Source organism: Ambystoma mexicanum, chromosome 13 (genome assembly GCF_040938575.1).
Source record: "Ambystoma mexicanum isolate Mex_15411 chromosome 13, UKY_AmexF1_1, whole genome shotgun sequence".
Classification (NCBI taxonomy): Eukaryota; Metazoa; Chordata; class Amphibia; order Caudata; family Ambystomatidae; genus Ambystoma; species Ambystoma mexicanum.
This window is the reverse complement of record NC_090938.1, coordinates 208,382,800-208,402,213: the sequence shown is the minus strand read 5'-3', so window position 1 is coordinate 208,402,213 and position 19,414 is coordinate 208,382,800. Positions and strand designations below refer to the sequence as shown.

General features: G+C 49.3%; 1 protein-coding gene across 3 annotated transcripts in view; it reads right to left on the bottom strand.

Annotated features, from left to right (window-relative positions):
- Positions 1–2,808: 2,808 nt before the first annotated feature.
- The window catches only part of LOC138521097 (zinc finger protein ZFP2-like), a 120,564-nt gene continuing 103,958 nt past the window's right edge, over positions 2,809–19,414 (bottom strand). For all 3 annotated transcript variants that reach the window (XM_069633663.1, XM_069633664.1, XM_069633662.1), the window contains one exon: positions 2,809–5,415. In XM_069633663.1, the coding sequence (XP_069489764.1) occupies positions 3,502–4,830 (1,329 nt within the window). In that variant the 5' untranslated portion in view covers positions 4,831–5,415 and the 3' untranslated portion in view covers positions 2,809–3,501. The remainder of the gene's footprint in view (positions 5,416–19,414) is intronic.

Here is a 19,414-nt window from a genome sequence, read left to right as displayed (position 1 = left end):
CTATATAGGCGTTGTACAAAGCCGGGGCCAGTGGGCATCCTTGTTTAGCCCCGCTCTCTGTCTTGATCCAAGAAGAAAGCCGACCCAAGTTGTTTAAACGCACACACATTGAGGTTTCTGAATAGAGGGCCTTTATTGGATCCAAGATCTCAGAGGGGCAGGCATGATGGTGTAATTTGGCCCACAGTAGCATTCTATCGACTCGGTCAAAGGCCTGTACCAGATCAATAAATGCCATGTATATTTTAGGCCGGCCCTCTAATACCTTTGCTTTCAGTGTGCTCATTGCCAGGATATTTGCAGTCATCCCAATGTTTTTCACAAAGCCTCCCTGTAGTGGATCAAACAGGGCTGATGTAGATATCCAGGATTGCAGATTGTCTAAGACCAATGCCCCAAAAAGTTTTCCTATGGTGTTCAACAGTGCTATGGGGCGGTAATTCGAGGGGTTGTCTTTTGAGCCCTTTTTGAAAATTGGCACCACTATTGCCTTCTTCCACGAAGGTAGAATCTCTGAGAGCTTGACACAGATCGTGAATACATCTTTGATGAAAATGGACCAAGATTTCAGATTTATTTTCAGATCAAAGTTTGTAATGCCATCGGGGCCCGCTTCTCTAGAACCATTAAGTTTTTTGATTTTCCATTGGATCGTCTCAAGATCAGTTGGAATAGCCCAGGAGTTCTTTTATCTGGTTGTCTGAAGATTTTTAGATGATGCTGGGACACCATAAAGATCACTGAAATGAGATACCCATCTTTGATCACTTATTGAATTTTGCAAAGCTTGGTTCAACACTTTCGAATCCCCCTTAATTAGGGACCAAAAGTCCTGCGCGTTCTTTCCACAGATGGTTCGTAGCATGGTCTCGGCATCATCTTGAGCACGCTGGAATTTCGATGTCCTTAGCCAGGATTTATAGTTATTAACCGCCAAAATGTCTTCTTTTTTCTGTATAGATTTAGAAGTTGCCGCTGCTCGTTTCAATTTTCTCACCCATTTTCTACGTTCAACTAGCTGTGCGTTGAATACATGCTTGGTTGGGATTGCAGATGACAGCTTCTTTCCCTTCGTGGAGGCAAATATTGAGAGAACTGGGACATAATCTGCTGATACATTGACCCCGGTTGGTTTTGTACTTTTTTCCTCCATGTACAACTGTGTCAGCTGAACAATTGCGGTTTCAGGCAGCCTCAACCTTATACCACTTTGGTTGACTTCCAGGTTAGAAGTTGTGTAACGAGCTTCCAGTGTTGGTGAGGACCAGGTAAAGCTCAAAATATTATGGTCACTATACTTGGTCCTAGTCACCTCAAACGATTCCTTTATTATTAAAAAGCTACGTGAAACCTGAATGTAGTCAATGATGGCAGTTTGATTATTTCGCTCCCATGTGGGGATAAGGTCTTCTTTAGAGACTGACACACAGGACTCTTTTGGGCAGAATAATTGATATTCAGGGAATCTGGTGTGTGGGGAGGAAATCAGCTGGGGGTAGGAGTGCGGGGGAGTGTTTTTCTCTAAAGCACCGTGAGTCTTGGGGACTGGTGATGTCATGGAGCACAAGATGGTATTTTTCCTTACAGATGGCTATGTATTACCACCATCATGTTTGCATTGAATATAAAACATTTGTACTGCAATAACCTGATGGTACAGACAAGAGGACATGCGTTGAATGCATCTTTGACATATCTGACAATTGTGCATGTAATTTGCATGTGACTGCATGCTATTCAGTGTGCATGTGTTCTGCAGAGCCCTCAGGTGTAGACAGTTGACTTAGGGGTTGAGAGACTGTTTATAAGGATCATTTGCCATTGTGCACTGCAACACAAAGAATACAGCTGAGTCCCATGAAAAATAGGTCCAGCTGTCACATAGTCACTGACATAGCAGTCATCTCTGTGCCTGAACACAAGGCTCGTCATGATCTTTATAATGTTGTACACTAGTAATCTCTGCTAGTAATTGAATAATCACCTAATTCTAATTACTATGTGTATGTCATGTAATGTTCTTTTTAATTGTAATGTTTGCACAGAATACGGTCTTCTGAAGGGCCTTCCATAACATAACATTGAGGGCCGAGTGCTCTCCCAGGTAGACTGTGGCCATGGTCTCTTGACAGGTGTCCCAACCACTACTGTGGCCCCTCCGAATGTTGCCCAGCACGTCTCTTCAAAGGACTGAAAAGATTGGACCACGGTTCACCTGCTATGAACGGTGTTAAGTTTGCATCACCTTCAAGACAGCTTACATTCCCCACAACGCTCTAATGTTCAAGACTCTGTCAGATACAGCTGAAATTATCACCTTATCAGGAGGTCATCGCAACACCAGGAGCCAAGATATTGCCAGACTGTAATCCAAGACGTGAAAGATGGAGAAGACCAGAAAACAAGCATTCTCCTGCTATAAATCAAAGCTCTGGAACAACCTTCTGCTAACATCAACCTTACTCCTTTCTCCAATTTTGGAAAGATCTGAAGATCCTGCTTTTGAAGGAACCCTTCACCAACTAATAAAGACCACAGAGCGCCAAGACAATCCCCCAATATATTATACTCATCAAAATTATAATGCGCTCATTGCATTCTAGCTAGGTTTGTGCTATATACATCTCATACATACAATATCATTAAGAAGGGAATGCTCGTTCCATATTTCAAGTTAATGAGTAATATTTTTCTGGATTATCTCATTGCGTCCCAGCAGAGTAATTTGGAAATCATGCAATAAGTGGAATCTTGCTTGTGATCAGTAATGACACCTTAAGACTCATAAGAAACAAAATCACTTCACCCTAATTGAAAAGGTGCACCAGGTACAACGTTTTCTCTCTCTGGACCAAGGTACACAAGTTTAATAGGGTTTTTGCAAGCATGCAATGACAGTAGCAACTTCATTATTGAGGAAAGACATATTGAGGTTATGGCTTTATTTACAGTTTTTTTCAAGCCTCTACTGAATAGACCAAGCGATTTCATCATTAATCGTTTTGTTTTATTCTGTGGAGTTCTGTCCAAGTTAGAAAAGATAATGCATACAAGTGAAGGAACCTCATTCCTCATTATCCTTTGCTGCCTATATCTCTGCCACTTCCCGCTCCTGTCGTTTTCAACTTCATAATATACGTAGGTCCGTCTATTCATCACCACGCAAACTACTAAGTCTGTACTCTCTTCTCTTGTGTTCTGTCATCTGTTTTAGTACTCTGCTATCCTTCTCGGTCTCCCTGCCTATTAAATATTAAATTCCAAATTCAGGGAAGGATAGGAGCAAGTTCGGTCTGCATGACCAGCCGCAGGATATAATTTCCTTTAAACATTTGATGCACAGTTTCAAGTCTTGCCATTTGTTTTTTGTTTTTACTGATGTTGTAGGGCAGAGAACAGTCTTCACAATCAACTAACTTTCACAATCGACTAACTCCATAGAGGAGTCTATTTAAACAACTTTATAATCTGAGGGGACCAAAGCTGGCTGTGAGCAATGTTTTAAGATCTAAATGGTGGAGCAGCATGTATTCGCTGATGTGTCTTTAAATTTGAAGATCGATTAAAACTCTTTCCACATTCACTGCACTTGTACAGTTTTTCTCCTGTATGAGTGCGCTGGTGACACCTTAGAACTGATAAGCGTCCAAAAGCTATTCCGCATTCACTGCATATGTACGGTTTTGCACCTGTGTGTGTTCGCTGATGGACATTTTTGTTTTCTGAGCGGTTGAAGCTCTTCCCGCATTCATCACACTTGTATGGTTTTTCCCCTGTGTGTGTTCGCTGATGGACCCTTAGAGGTTTTGCGTCACTAAAACTCATCCCACATTCACTGCAACTGAATGGTTTTTCTCCTGTGTGAATTCTATGATGGGTTGTTAGGGTTGACAGATCACTTAAACTCTTGCCACATTCATTACACGTATATGGTTTTTCCCCTGTATGTGTTCGCTGATGGCGCTTTAGGGCTGTTGAAACATAGAAACCTACCCCACATTCACTGCATTTAAATGGTTTTACCCCTGTGTGTATTTTCTGGTGGGCCTTTATGCTTTCTAAGCGGCTGAAACTCTTTCCACACTCACCACAGCTGTAAGGCCTTTCCCCTGTGTGTTTTCGCTGATGCGACTTTAAGGCGGATGACTGATTAAAACATTTCCCACATTCACTGCACTTGTATGGTTTTTCACCTGTATGTGTTCGCTGATGGGACTTTAAGACTGAAGATTGACTAAAGCTTTTCCCACATTCACCGCACTTGTAAGGTTTTTCTCCTGTGTGTATTCGTAGATGGATCCTTAGTGGTGATGCAGCAACGAAACCTTTCCCACATTCACTGCATCTAAATGGTTTTTCCCCTGTGTGTATACGCAGATGCCGCTTTAGTGATGATAAGAAACTGAAACTTTCTCCACATTCGCCACAAGTGTATGGTTTTTCCTCCATGTGTATTCCCTGGTGGATTCTTAAGGATGATGAATTAATGAAACCCAACCCACAGTCAAAACAAGTATATGTTTTGCCTCTGTGCACATTCCGATGATACTTTAGCTTTGACAACTTATTGAAACATTCCCCACATCGACTGCAAGCATAGGTTTTTCCATTTACGGCTAGTGTTTCCAAGCTGCATAAGTTTTCGTGCATAGGAACTGATGGAACTGCACATCCTGCGTTTGTTTGCTGATGGCTCCTTTGCTGAGGCAAACAAAAAACTCTCTTCTTGAACGTGCCATTTGTATAATGCTGTTTTATAGGGGTCAGTATCTCCAAATTTGGCATGTTTTCAAATAAAGGTGGCAGCACTGTATTCTTACAGGTCTCCATGTTTTCTAAAACATTACAGCTATTTCAGCATTATCTGAATGTGTGTGGCATTGTGGAACATGCATTTTCCAATTTTACAGTGGGCAATAAATTGTCCCTAACACACCTGCCATATTCATAAAATATGGATGGCTTCTCTGTTGTTGTTAGTGCTTTATAGTTGTATTGCATTTTTGCATTCAGAATAAATACTTGCCTAGGACTTGACAGAATAGTCCTCAATAAGCCATATGTTGTCTGATTCAGGATTCATGTCTGCTTTGCCTTTGGACTTTTTCAATGGATGTTGTAGTGAGGAATGCTATCATCATTGAAGCAACATTTTATGTTGTAACAACAGACACACACACCATATTACTCCGAACAGATGATTGCGTTCACCGAATCCATCTTCCGTGCTTCCTGGAACGTGTGTCTTTTCATGTGAAAGGTTTTATTTCTTGCTGATGCTTTCTGTTTTCAGAAATCCTGATGCCTTTATCGCTGGCTCTTTTTTCAAGTATCTGCTATGTTTCAATTCTTGCTTTCATAATGGACCTTCTTTATAGTGGTTTACTCATCTTCTATCCGTTGAGCATGTAAAGACTGAAAATGAAAAATACATGAATTACAAGAAAAGGCACACATGGTGTGTAGAGATACAGATCAAGGAGAAATTAGCATGTTTGCATTTGGTAAATGAGTGAAACAATGTCTACTACATGTGAATAGACCAAAAATGTAGATGATAATATCTACCGCTTGTTCTTTACTTTACAAATATCAAAAAGTGGTTTTTTTCTGTGTGCCCTCCCTACATGACAGTTAAATGAACACATCAACCACATTCAAACTCATCTTATCCAAATAATTGCATACCCTGGGTTTATCTTTTTTCAATCTGCACCCTTCCAATTCAGGGATTATGGGGCAACCACCATACACATATTTACCTTCCACAGATCATCGACCGAAGGGGAGAGGCTGCCCCCAGAGCCCCAGAGCTAGCATCCAATAGCCTGCCACACAAAAAGAACCTTACTGTTTCCCCTTTTGTCACGGGCTAGTGGAACGAAGCCTGTGCCTTTTAGAACAGACCCACGTGTGAATTGACAGTGGAGGAAGCCCCAAGGGAGTCTATTGAACTGGGAGGCAGAACCCATGTGTTTTTGATAGATACAGGGGCAACTGTTAATGTTCTCGGGGAACAGGACTTTATGTTGATGGACATGGATTTTAAGTTGACTAAATCTATGGCCAGGATTTTTCAGTGGGGGGCTGTACAACCTTTGCAGTCTTTGGGCTAATTTAAACGTCGGCTGGTGTACAAGAACAGATCTACAGATGCCATTTTTCATGTTATCAGGAGTCCTACAAAGGGGAGATGTCTCCTTAGTTATGTTACAGCTAACCAATTGGGACTGATTGACATTCACCATGAGGTGGGTGATGTGGTGCACCCAATAGAAAGGTCAACAGAGAATACCAAGTCCCTTAGGATGATGGCTGCAATGACATCTGGTGGGCCACTGTCTAAAGAGTCTGGTCAAGCCAGGTTTCCAACAATGTTTGATGGTGTAGGCAGACTCAAGGGGATGGTGGTCAAATTGCACATTTATGAATCAGTCCGACCCGTTCCTCAAAATCCCTGCAGAGTGGGGTTTCATTTGGAAGCAGCTGTAACTAAGGAGTTGGAGCAGCTCTTACATTATAACATCATTGAGAGGGTGACAGGACCTACCCCATGGATTTCCCAGTTGGTGGTAGTCCCAAAGGATGGTGGAAAGATCCGGCTATGTATTGATATGTGGATTGCCAATACCGCTATCCAAAGAGAGCAACATACTAGGCCTAGCATTGAGGATTTGATTGTGCAACTCAACCGTGCTACTGTATTTTCAAAGCTTGATTTGAATCAGGGTTATCATCAGTCGGAATTACATCCCGAGTCTCGGGCGATTACGTTTTCAACTCATGATGGCCTGTTTCGGTATCAGAGATTGAATTTTGGCATTTCTTCGGCCGCTGAGGTTTTCCAAGAAGCCATTCGCCAAGCAATTCTGCCTATAAAATCTACTTTCAATTACAGCGATGATATCTTGGTATATGGAGCATCTCAGGAAGAACATGACCATGCTTTGGTGGCCACATGTGAGGCATTGCAAAAAGCTGGGTCGACTCTTAATGCCGCTAAGTGCAATAGTATCAATCAATCAATCAACATCAATAATTGTGGAGGTAGCACCTCCTCTGCCAGTGACTGACGTAAGATCTTTTTTGGCTATGGCAGGTTATTGTGCTAGGTATTTGCTGCATTTTGCCTCTCAAACGGAGCTGTTGAGGCGGCTGTTGCAGAAGGACCTGAGATTTGAGTGGACTGAAGAATGTCAAGCTGCATTTCAAGGAAAAAAGGAGGCGTTGGCTGAGGCTAAGAAGTTGGCGTATTTCAATCCTGAATGGCATACAGAAATTATTGTTGACGCCAGCCCTGTCGGGTAGGGGGCCATTCTGGCTCAGGTGGAAATTGAAGTTAACGCCCCTCCATGTGTATCCTAGGCATATTGTGGCATATGCCAGTCAGGCTTGGTCTTGTACTGAGATGGCATATTCCTAGGCGGAGAAAGAGAGTCTTGCTGCAGTATGGGCATGTGAGCACTTTCACAGTTTTGGTATTGGAAAGTGTTTCACGTTGGTGACAGACTATCAGGCTCTTCTTTCTTTATTTGGAAATCCTCGTACCAAAATGCCACCTAGGATCGAGAGATGGGGGATCCGTGTGCAAGAATGTGATTATACTATCATACATAAACCTGAAGGTGGCCAGAACCCGGCCGATTACATCTCGCAGCATCCCAGAGGGGATCCTGTGACGAGAGTGGGTGATCTGGAGTACCGCATTTATGTTGTGGTCAATGCATTGGCTCCTGCTCTTACTTTGGAGATGGTGGCCTGTGAATCCAAAGCAGGACCGTTCGATGGGTTTGGCTATTCAGCTCACAAATCAGTCAGTGGAAAAATTATTGGAGACAGTGTGGAAACCAGCCTGGAGTTTGTATGGGGGAGATGGAAAGACTGACGAAGGTGCACATTGAGCTGGCGGTGATGGACAATGCGATTTTATTGAGAGGGTGATATGATATGGCATTTATGAATGTCTGGATAGGCAAGGGCCCCATTCTCTTTTGCAAGGATGGGAGTTTTGTATGCAATACACGGTTTCTTATTGTCCCAAAGAAATGTTAGCAGGGTTCTTTTAGCTGTGTTCAGGAAGATGCTGGGAAGTGCGATCGAGAGGGACTGGAAAAGGAAAAGGAGTCTTGGCTTTTAATCACATTTAGTTCACCGGCCCAGGTGAGGTTGAGTTTGCCCCATCTGTTAAGATCTTGTTGGATCGCGGACCAGAGTGTTTTATAATTGAACTGAAACAACTCTTGGAGGTTTCTTGTGATTGTGATTCCCAGATATTTTGTTTGTATGCGAGACTTGGAAACCCCATGACTGGGGATGTGGGGTGGGTGATGGGTCTGGGTCTCTAAGGGGGAGAATTGTTGTTTTATTTCTGTTAATGCGGAACCCAGATTGCGCTCTGTATTCCTCTATTTCTTGCAAGAGTGCTGGGATTGACTGCTTGGGGTGAGAGACATGGGCCAGCACGTCATCCGCAAACAGCGCCAGTTTGTATTCAAAGCCATATCTAAGGAGCCCTCTGATCTTGGAGTTTCGCCTAATGTTTTGGCCCAGCGGCTCCATGACTAGAACATATATAAGTGGACACCCCTGTCTGGTTCCCCTGGTCAGTTTAAACTGCTTCGAGGCGACCCTATTTACCACCACCTTGGCTTGGGTGTTCCGATACAGAGCCCAGGCTCCTCTGATCCAGTCCGGGCTCAGACCTGCCTTATGTAGGACGTCCGACATGAACCTACACTTCACCCGGTCGAAGGCCTTTTCAGCATCGACCAAAATCAGTGTGGGCTCCCCTTCTGTTGCTGGGATGGAGGCCATAAGGTCCAACGTTTTGCGAACATTGTCTGAGCCCTGCCTTTCAGAGACATACCCTTCCTGATCATTATGTATCAGCCGGAGAAGAACTCTGCCTAACCTCTTGGCCAGAATGCTAGCGTAGACCTTGGCGTCGACATTTAATAGTGACATTGGCCTGTAGGACCCACAGTCCATCTTATCTTTCCCTTCTTTGGGTATTACTATTTTCCTTGCTTCTGTAAAGGAAGGTGGGGCTGAGCCGGACTCTAAAATACTGTTAAAAAGTAGAGTGAGGAATGGAGTTAGAGCACCTTTGAACCTCTTATAGTAGGCCGGGGTGAATCCATCCGAGCCGTAGCTGAGCCTGCTTTCAGGCTGGAAATGGCATGATCAACTTCTTCTGTGGTTACCGGTCTGTTTAACTGATCCGGGTCCACATTTGACAATGAGGGAAACGCTACTTTGGACATATATTCTTCGTTGCTCTCTGAGAAAGGGGCTGTGTCAGAGCTGTAGAGCGGCTCGTAGAATTGGGCAAATCGGGCCGTGATTTCTGTTGGGTTCGTCAGAACCGTGTTGGAGGAGGCCCTAATTTTCAAGACCGCCCTGTCTGCTCTTTCCCTCCTAAGCCTAGCTGCTAGAAGCGGGTGTGCCTTATCCCCTTTCTCGAAGTATTTTTGCTTAACAAAACACAGACTGTTTAGTGCTTTGCCTTCCCATATTTCTTTGAGCTCTTGCCTGAGGGCTCTAATCTCCGCTCTCGTTTCAGTCGAATCTCCCTCCTCTCTAGCAAGGATTTGTTCTTTATTACCTATCAAATGTTTAACCTGGGTTTCCCTTAGTAATTTCAGTCTTTTAACTGAGGAGCCTTGCGCTATAATTAAAACCTCTTACTGTGGCTTTCGCAGCCTCCCAAACAGTTTGGATGGGGGTTTCACCCGAGTTATTTCTTCCTAAAAAGCTACGTATCTCCTCGTCTAGAGTCTCTGGGAAGAGCAGCAATGATTAGTGTTGCATGTCTACCGTTTGTCAACCGGTGTATTGCGCCCTAGTAGGTCTAGGCTGACCGTGACCATGTCATGGTCTGACCACCCCACTACTTCAATGACCGATTCCATGATCAGGTGCTCTAGTGTTACGCTCACCTGGTCTCTGCAGGGACGTTGAGGCACGGTTGCAGCCCTCCCAGGATCTGGCTTCCCTGGATCAGGCTGCTTCCCCTGCTACCGTGTTGTGAACTGCTCTGATGGCTGGAACTGCCCTGTTAAACTATGATGATGAGCTCTCTGCCCTGCTTCTCAATTGCAGGGGGGCTTTAATTGGGCCTAGTTTGTTCACTGGCTCTGCTGTGTGGCAGCCCAGACCGGCTGTGACTGATCCACTTCTAAGGTAAGTGTTCTTCAACAATGATTATTGTCCGTATTCGTTAGCAATGTTTTTTTCCACATGATTAGTGTTCATATCCCTAGTAATGTCTTTCTTTCTCTCCAGTAGGTGATGATGGCCCAGTGGAGTCGCGCTGCTGGAAGTGAGCCCGAATAGAGCCCTGAGGAGTTTACAATGTCCCAAATAAATGGTAAGTTTGAGCCCTAAGGTCAGAGTGAGGGTTATGTAAAGCGCGACCTTTGCGGATTGTCTGTATGTGGTTTCTGACCTTAATTATCCTTTTCTTCTACAGGTATTGCCTGGCGACGCCTGACGAGGAGCAGCTGTCCGAAGACCTGTCGGTGGGTGATGGATCACTGTAGCCGCGAGGATGCTGGCCAAGAATAACTCCAGCGTAAGTATTCAAACTTACTCCAAGGGTCAGTGAGCGTTACGCTGCAAGAGCAGACTAACGCGAAGCGCTGGCATTTGGTCGGGGCAGGCTTAAATAGCCTGGTCCCCGCCACGTCCCTTGGCTCTGCTTGATGTCTCAACCATGACACTCCCAGAATATGCTGCACGTGTAGCCCAATGCATTCCTATGGCCACACCCACCCTAGGTGCACGTGGGGGCTAAGCAAGAGATGAAATAGCATGTGCACTAGGAAAAAAGTGTGCAGAACACACTTTCTCATGAGCTTGGCACCAAAGGCGCCAGGACTGGGTCCAACTGACCCTATAAGTTATGTCAGTTGTGGTTCTTGACCAGTGGCCATGACATCTAGGTATCCTTCCGGTAATATATCATCAATTCGGGTGAATGTTTAGTCAGGTGATGAGTAAAATGTTTAGTCTTTATTCGATTGGTGGACGACCCTCCATGCATCTATCAGATGGTGCGCTGCAATAAGGTGTTGAAAAGTTCTGTTGTCTGGGGGGGTAGAGCGCCTGAGCGATAAGATCGCCAGTCTAATGTTGGGTTTGTAATCTGATTAAAGTCTCCTCCACAGATAATAGGGCCACCTCCCTCCTCCTCTAGGGTCGCCAGGAGATCCCTGCAGAAAGATGTTTGCTGAGTGTTAGGGGCATATGCTGAGCACAGTGTGACTGTTGTGGTATTAATAGAGCTGTGTATAATGAGAAACGCTCCCCCTGGGTCTCTGCGTAGGCGAGTTATTTGGAGTCCCAAAGAGGCACGGTACAGTATACCCACTCCTCTCTTCTTTTCAGGCCCAGAGGTCCATATCGCACTTCCTATACTTCGCCCTTTGACATCAAATTCTCCCAGTTGTTTAAATTTTGTTTCCTGGACAAATAAAATGTCAAGATTGGCTAGTCTGAAAGTTCACCTCAACATATATCTTTTCTGTGCCGAGTTCAACCCCTTCGGGTTGAGGGACCCTATTTTGATTGCGTCAGCCCCCATCATCACTCTTGTACAAGCTTGCTGCCTGTTTTCTGGCGTGTCACATTATTGTTCGTATCCTTGGATTCCCTACTTCCCCTTGGTGGATTTTCCACGTTCTGCACGTCGTGGTCAAGCCCCAACTCCCCCTCGCCCCTCCCAGCCCCCAGAAAAGAAGGAAAGATGGAAAAAGATTAGAAAAAAAACAAAGAAAGTAAGTCCATTCCTCCCACAACTGAGAAAACCCCCCGGGTGTTAACATAGGGCCACACAACGGGTGTTGTCCCTGAAACCCTTCAGCTTTCAACTACTTTGGACTACGAATCGTATGCGAATGCTCGATATCCACTGTCTATAATGCCCAGCCCGGCTTTGGTTTTGAGTTGCTCCTGGTATGCATTATCTCCTCTCTGCGTTTCTATCATGGGGTATTCAGTCTCTGAAACTTCTTGCCGCCCTTGGTCTTACTTTTTTGCCTCCAGGGGCCTGTGGGTGATTGTGTCTGCTCCGATGATGATGGTTTTTCTTCACCTTGGACTGCGTTTTTCCCTGCTTGCAAGCCCTCGAGGACCCCTCCCTCCAGCTTCCTCTCCTGAGGTGACCCTGTATTCTTCATTTCCATAAGAGAAAACCAAGGCAAACAGGTGGTTCCACCTATATCTTGTGTCTTTCTCTCGCAGCCACAGGGTGAGGGGGTGGCATGCTCTTCTCTGTGCTAGAGTGGCAGCAGAAAGGTCTTGGTAGATCCTGACTTTGGAATCCTCAGTCAATTGATTCTAGCTCTCTCGCCTTCTGGAGAATGTCTATTTTATGCTTGTGGTGGTGACATCTCGCAAAGACTGATCTCGGCCCGGCTGGAGGGCTGGTGGCTCGGTGGACTCTCTCGAATTCCAATTGGGGTGAGACTGGAGGGGGAAGTATGGAGGCTATAAGAGCTTTGATTCTTCTTTCTAGGGACGCAGGCATCTCATTTGGGGTTTCCTTTAGGCCTTGTATCCTTATGTGCACCCTTCTTTCTCGATTCTCCAAGTCATCGACCTTTGCCTCCAGATCTCGGTTTTTCTGTTCAAGTTCTTGAAAACGGCCCTCTGTTCTCATTTCTATTATGTCTGCTGACTGCTGATAGTTTTCCAGCACCTCGACCTTGTCTTCTATCTTGTGGATCTTGTCCTGAAGCACATTGACCGTCGTGGTCATGCTGGTTCTGAATGCTCGAATTTCTCTCAGCAAAAGGCGGATATCTGCTTTGGTTGATAATTCCTGGTCTTCTCCTGGGATTGTGGAGTCTTCTTGGGGCGTAGGAGATGCCATGTTTATGGGCTCCGTGCAGAATTTTTGCAGCCTGTGGACTATTGGGAGGGTCGAGTCAGACTGCATACAGGGTGTGCTTATGGTGTTGCTGCTGGATCAATGTTTAATAGCTTGTGCAAAGGAGGCGCGCCCCTGACTGCCACCTCCCTGCGTAATCCCGCAGAGTTCTCCCTGTGAAGAGTTACAGGCCTTGCAGCGAGATCTTGGCAGTGCGGCTCTTTGTGCAATCACTGGTCTTTGCTCTCAGCACCGTTCTGTCATAGAGTTAGTTTACCGGGCCCTTCTCCGTTTTTATTGTTAGCCAGATGTTGGGGAGGAGGGTTGTCCTGCGGGATATTCTCCTTCCTGGCACTGCAACTCGCAGGGCGGAATACCTGTTTCAACGCCGGTTTGTGTGTCTCACCTACTGATTTCCGTACGTTTGTGGAGCCGGGCGCTTTTATGCTTTTAGAGCCCCTCCTGGCTTGTGTTGCGGCCTCTCTGTATTGCCGTAAAAAGGATGGTGTATCGCTTGGTTTTGGGGTGAGTGCATGGGGTATGCTTCCCTTCCTTTCAGGGCGGCAGGGGGGGAATAGCGTTTGAATTTGACCGTTTATGCAGATGGCCTGATCAGACCGATCCCGTGCTTCCCTGCTGTGCAGTTAATTAGTCGTCACCACAGTGCAGAATCTCGTCAGGCCTCGCTTATAGTGTTTTGTCCTCCGGGTAGGGGGTAAGCGGGAGAGATGTCACCCGATTGAAGAGGCCTATTGTGAGGCCTCCTCCTGTGAACTGGAGTGTCATGGAGCAGGCGAGGCACTCGATTCCCCTCGCCGTGCCGTGATTTACTATTGGTGCTCACGAGCCACAGAGCTTTCTCCGGTCCACCCACTCTCCTTACCTCGCTTTTGTGCTGGATAGGGTCCAGAGAAGTCTTCTCTGGACGCTGGTGTCGGCAAGTGTAGACCGAGCTCACGGGGTCTCTTGTTGCACGGCCGGTTCAGTTCCGGGTCTCTTTAAATCATGGTGCAGAGCTAGCACGTCCGCCAAGGCTACCCCCGCTGGGGCACCAACGCTGTGCCGGGGCGGCAGCACCTTTGATCTTTGCTGCTGAATTATTCCGGCGGCTGTCTCTGTGCGCACGGGTGGCCTGGCCTTCGTTTTGCTGCCGGTTTAGTTTTACACCTGTTCTGGGGGGAGAGAGCGCCAAGCTGAGTGGGGGCTGCCACCTCCCCTCTCACGGCATGTGTGCGCGGCTCACCGGGGGCCCAGCCGAGCGGACGACGGACCGGCACCTCTCTCCGAGTCAACCTGCTGCGGCTGCTGCTGCAAGCGCCTCTCCGGGGTACTTGCTTGCATTGAAGCTATTTTTCGGCTGCAGCTGGCCCACCAAAGTTCTATGTGAGGATCTTACTGTTCGCGACCCCGGGAGGTAGGGGGGGTGAGCCAACCGCTGGCCCTGCGTGGGTTGCTTTTCAGGATCGCTTGCAAGGTTTGGAGAAGCTACTGGCTTCTGAATCTTTCTTGTAGCGGGACAGCCGATGGGACCAGCCCCTTTCTGCGATCGGCTCTTTCCTGGGTTCCTTTCTGTAGCTCAGTGCGCTACCAGGCATCTCGGCACTGGCACCGCGCTCCACCGTTGGTGGCCTTCTCACCAGCGGGGTAGGGGCAACTGTTGGCGGTCTCCGGTGATCCGCCTCCGTGAGCCCCCCACCCCCGTGATAGTAAGACACGGAGACAGTGATGTTGTCGGTGTGGGCTCCCCGGTGAACTGCCGTCACCAGGAACCGCCCCGTTTATTTAACAGCGCACGCGACGGAGTGAACGTCACTCCGTCGCGTGCGTACCCTTAAAGGGGCAACGCCACACTCCTCCTTTTCCATAACAACAAATTGGAAACAGGAGTACCTAACTAGCACACATCTATAACACATATAACTCTGTAAGTTTCAACAAAACCCCCATTTATTGACAGCCACCCCGGATCCCCCGTGGGTACCTGTCCTGGCCTGACCATTAATCCCCGGTCAGCCTCCCCAGCTCAGTCCGTAACATAGTCATTGAGACGGGCAGGTTTCCCACGCCCTGATCTCAGGGGGTACCTCCTGCCACCGTCCCTGGCTGGTGTCCCTGGACCGGGTCCGCCTCGAGCCGGAGACTCCACTGCGGGACTTTCTCCCCCACCTTCATCCAGAGCGCCTTCACCTTCTCGGCTGTCCGGGCTGTCCACTCTGGGGTCGCCGATCTTCCTGAAGAATGACGCATTCCTGGTTACCGATGAAGTTCCATCCGAGGCTGTCACCATCGACCCCTTGACGGCCACCACATCTAAGGGAGCGGGTTCATACGTGAGAGACAGTTTTCCATGGGGGTGACGATTTCTCACCAGCACCTCATCTCCCAGCGCGATGTGTGGGGGTCTGAGGCCCCTCCTGATGTTCTCCATCTGTGTCCTGACCTGTCTGTCCTCTTCCACCTGCTCATTGTCGATGACGGCAGGGTCTCTGTCCCCCACCTCCGGTATGACATCTCTCGGGCACCGCTGGAAGAGTGCTTCTGCCGGAGCCACCCCCGTTGACGAGTGGGGGGTGGTTAGGTAACCTCGTAGGAAGACGTACAAAGCCCTCTGTAAACACTCCCCTTTTCCATGGGCAATTCTGAACACCTTGTTGAGAGTGCGCATCATGCGCTCGGCCTCCCCGTTGGCGCGGGGCCACAGTGGGGTGACCCGCCGGTGTTGAATGCCATACTCCTTCATGAGCTCGGCAAAACTCTCACCCTGGAATGGGGCCCCGTTGTCAGAGCACAGCATAGAGGGGAGGCCATGAGTGGCAAAGATCTTCTCCAGCGCCACCACCACGTTCTCAAACGCCACTGAGTCTATGAACTCAACTTCCGGGTACCTCGACCACTCGTCGACCACCACCAGAAAATGCGTACCTCTGGACGTGGATCCAGAGTCAGCGTGCACCACTTCCCATGGTCGAGTCCCTCGGGGCATTGCTTCAATGGATGGTTCCTTCTGGGCCGGGGCCGCCGCCTGGCACCACACGCAAGAGGCCACAAACGCCTCCACCTTTCGCTCCAGCTCAGGGAACCACACCTTCTGACGGAGGCGAGCTTTGGTCTTGGGGGCCCCTTGATGACCCTGGTGCGCCAGTGCGATGACCTGTGCCACTTTGGTCTGGGGCACCACGATTCGTTCCCCCCTCAGCAGTAGCCCCGACTCCGAGAACGTTAGTTCCTCTCTCACTCTCCACAATTGCTCGAGGGCGATCCGGGCCTCACATGTCCTTCGTTCCACAGCCTCCAGCACTGTCTTCCAGGCTCCTTTCTGCATGGCCTCCTTCAGGATGGCGAAGCATTCGTCGCCTCTCGACGCAGCCTCGAGTTCCTCCACCTGCATGGAGTTGGGTGTCGCGGTCTCCACGACCAGGCAGACATGCTCGTCGGCTTCCTACGCCGATGCCGACTCCTGCGAGTCGTTTCTGGGGTGTCGAGATAGGTAGTCCGCCGCATTGTTGGCACCAGGACGATAGATCAACGACACTCCGTACTCCAGCAGGGCGAGCATCCAGCGCTCAATTCTCACTGGCAGGCGAGATGACGAGCCCGCCATGATCGGCAACAGCGGCTTGTGATCCGTGACCACGGTCACGGGACGCCCCAGAATATAGAGGCGGAAGTGCCGACAGCCCCACAGCACCGCCAGGGCTTCCCTCTCGATTTGGGAGTATCGTTGCTCAGTGTCGGAAAGGGCCTTACTGGCGTAGGCTATTGGTCGGACCTCCTGGTCTTTCCCTACTTGCGTAAGCACCGCCCCAAGCCCATATGGGCTGGCGTCCACCACGATTTCCGTCTGCAGGCTCGGGTCGAAAAACGCCATGGTGTCATGCGCCGCTAAAGCCCCTCGGATATCGTCAAATGCCGCCTGTTCCAGAGGGCCCCACTGCCAGGTGGTGTCCTTCTTGGTGAGCGACCTCAGTGGCTCAGAGCGGGATGCGAGATTCCTGATGAAACGACCGCAGTACGTGACCATCCCCAAGAAGCTCCTCACCTCCGCAACATTCTCAGGCGGGCGCGCCTCCTTAATGTCCCTCACTTTGCGGGGATCCGGGGACACCCCATCCGCCTTAAACACGAACCCAAAGAATTCGATCGTCGTCTTCAGGAATTCGCACTTGTCCTTGTGCAGGGTGAGGCCCAGCAAGCGTAACCGTTCAAAGGTCTTGGACAGGCGTGACAGATGCTCCGTCTCCGATTTGGCGTACACCAAGATATCATCGCTCATATTAAGGACGCCATCAAGATCCGCCAGTGCACCCCTTATGATGTTTTGAAAGACCTCCGCTGCGGAGGACACCCCAAAGCTCAGCCTCTTGTATCGATAGAGACCCCGATGTGTGGTAAAAGTAGTAATGTAGCGGGATTCTGGGTGCAAGACCACCTGATGATAACCCGATCTCAGGTCGAGCTTGGAGAAGAACCTCGCACCTTGCAGTTCCGCAATAATGTCATCGATGGTGGGGGTGAGGTGTCGCTCCCTCTTTATGGCCTTATTGGGGAGCCGCATGTCCACACAGATTCTCACGGCATCTGGCTGCTTGGGTTTGCGTGCGATGCCGATGGGGGACACCCAGGGGGTGGGGCCTTCAACCTTTTCAATTATGTCCAGCCCCACGAGGTTGTCAAGTTCGCGATCTACCAGATCCCTGAGATGGAAAGGAACCCGTCGGTGCTTCAGCGCCACTGGTTGTATAGACTCGTCGATATGGAGCCGGACCGGCTCACCCACCAGCTGTCCAATGCCCTCAAACAGGGATCCATGTTTGGCCAGGAGGAGCTGGATGTCATCTAAGTACACTGAGTAGGCGAACGTGACGATACCCAGTGCCTCCGCCGCGGCACAGCAGAGCAGGGTGTTGTCGCTCACCGGTGTGACATAGAACCTCGCCCGTATGTGTGAGTCACCATACTGCACATCAGCCACGAACACACCGTCTAGAGGCAAAGGCCGGTCCCCGCCGAAGGCGAATATGCGTGCTTTCGGCGCAGCCAGCGCGGGCGGGGCCTGCATGGTCTTATAATGCTGGCGGGCCATTACATTTACGGATGCGCCAGTGTCCACCAGCATCGGCACAGCGTCTCCATTAACCAGCACGTTGCACCTGGGCTGTCTTTTGGAGCGGGACTTGAGCACGCTCACACTGGACACGAAAAACACGTTCTCCTCGTCCTCTTCCTCCTCCTCCTCATCCTGAGGGGCCCCTTCGTCACCCTGGTCCACCTGGGCAACGTTGGAGGTCCTCTGGGGCCGGAAGAAGCCGGCTCGAACTGGTCCCCTCGGCACAATCTTGGGGGTGGCAGACCTGCACATTCTGGCGAAATGGTCAGGGCCTCCGCATCTGCCACATTTGACTCCCGTTGCAGGGCATTCCGCGGGGTGCGGGAGATCGTACCCACACTTCGGGCACGAGGCATTCGACCCCTGCGCGCGCTGGCTCTGAGTGTTCATGGGGCGCCTTAACCCGCGGCCTCTTCCGACCGCGCAGACCTCTTCCATCTTGGCTGGGCGAGCACCCGCTTCCATCCTGGTTGCCCGCAGTTCCGAGACCTCGTGGCACCTACCCAGTTCTAGGATGCGAGGGAGGGTGATGCCCGGCTCTCGCAGTATCTGGCGTCTCAGTTTCCCAGAGCTACACCCCTGAATGAGTTGGTTCCGAATCATAACCTCAGGGTCGTTCCAGGCACAAGGTGCTGCCAATCGCTGCAGCCGCCCACAGAACACATCCAGAGTCTCATCATCTTTTTGTCGAGCCGTTCCCATAAGAAAACGTTCATAGTCCGCATTGGCCATCGGCAGAAAATGATTGTGGAGTGCCTCCTTCGCCGCCGCAAACGATCCGTCCACCGGCTGCAGGGACATAAATACTTCATGCACCGCAGGACCAGCAGAGTATAGGAGAGTGGCCAGCTTGCCGTCGTCCGTTGTCTCCATTGTGGCCCTGAAATACATCTCCAGCCTATCCATCCACATCTTCCACCTCTGTCCCAGGCCTGATGGAGCACCCGAGATATCAAACTCAGGCATTGGCTGTAGGGACCCCGGTGGTTTCGGCGGAGGAGCAGGCGGAGGTACAGGAGCCACAGCAGCAGCAGCAGCAGCCTGATCCATGGTGGAAAGCGCACAGGCACCCCAAAGGATTGAGAATAAAGGGGCTGCAACTCACCACCAGCCGTGATCCTCGTGGAGGTGTCACTCCAGCCGGCATGCAGACAATGAGGTGTCCAAAAATTGAGTAGAGGAAGAGACCCCTAGTGCAACAGCAGGCTTTCCATGGAGTCTCCGTGCCTCTGCTCGGTAATAACAGTGAAGATGTCAAAATTTCCTTTTGGAACTGACATGTGCTGTATTCAGCGATCATCCGCTGCTGAAATTCCCAAAAATTGTGTCCGGATGGCTCACCGACGCTTCGTTATGAAGCCGTGAGTCTCCGAGGCCTATTGATCAAAATGGCCGCCGGCCGCGTGCGTCGCTTCCTTCTCTGCGGTCGGAGTTCG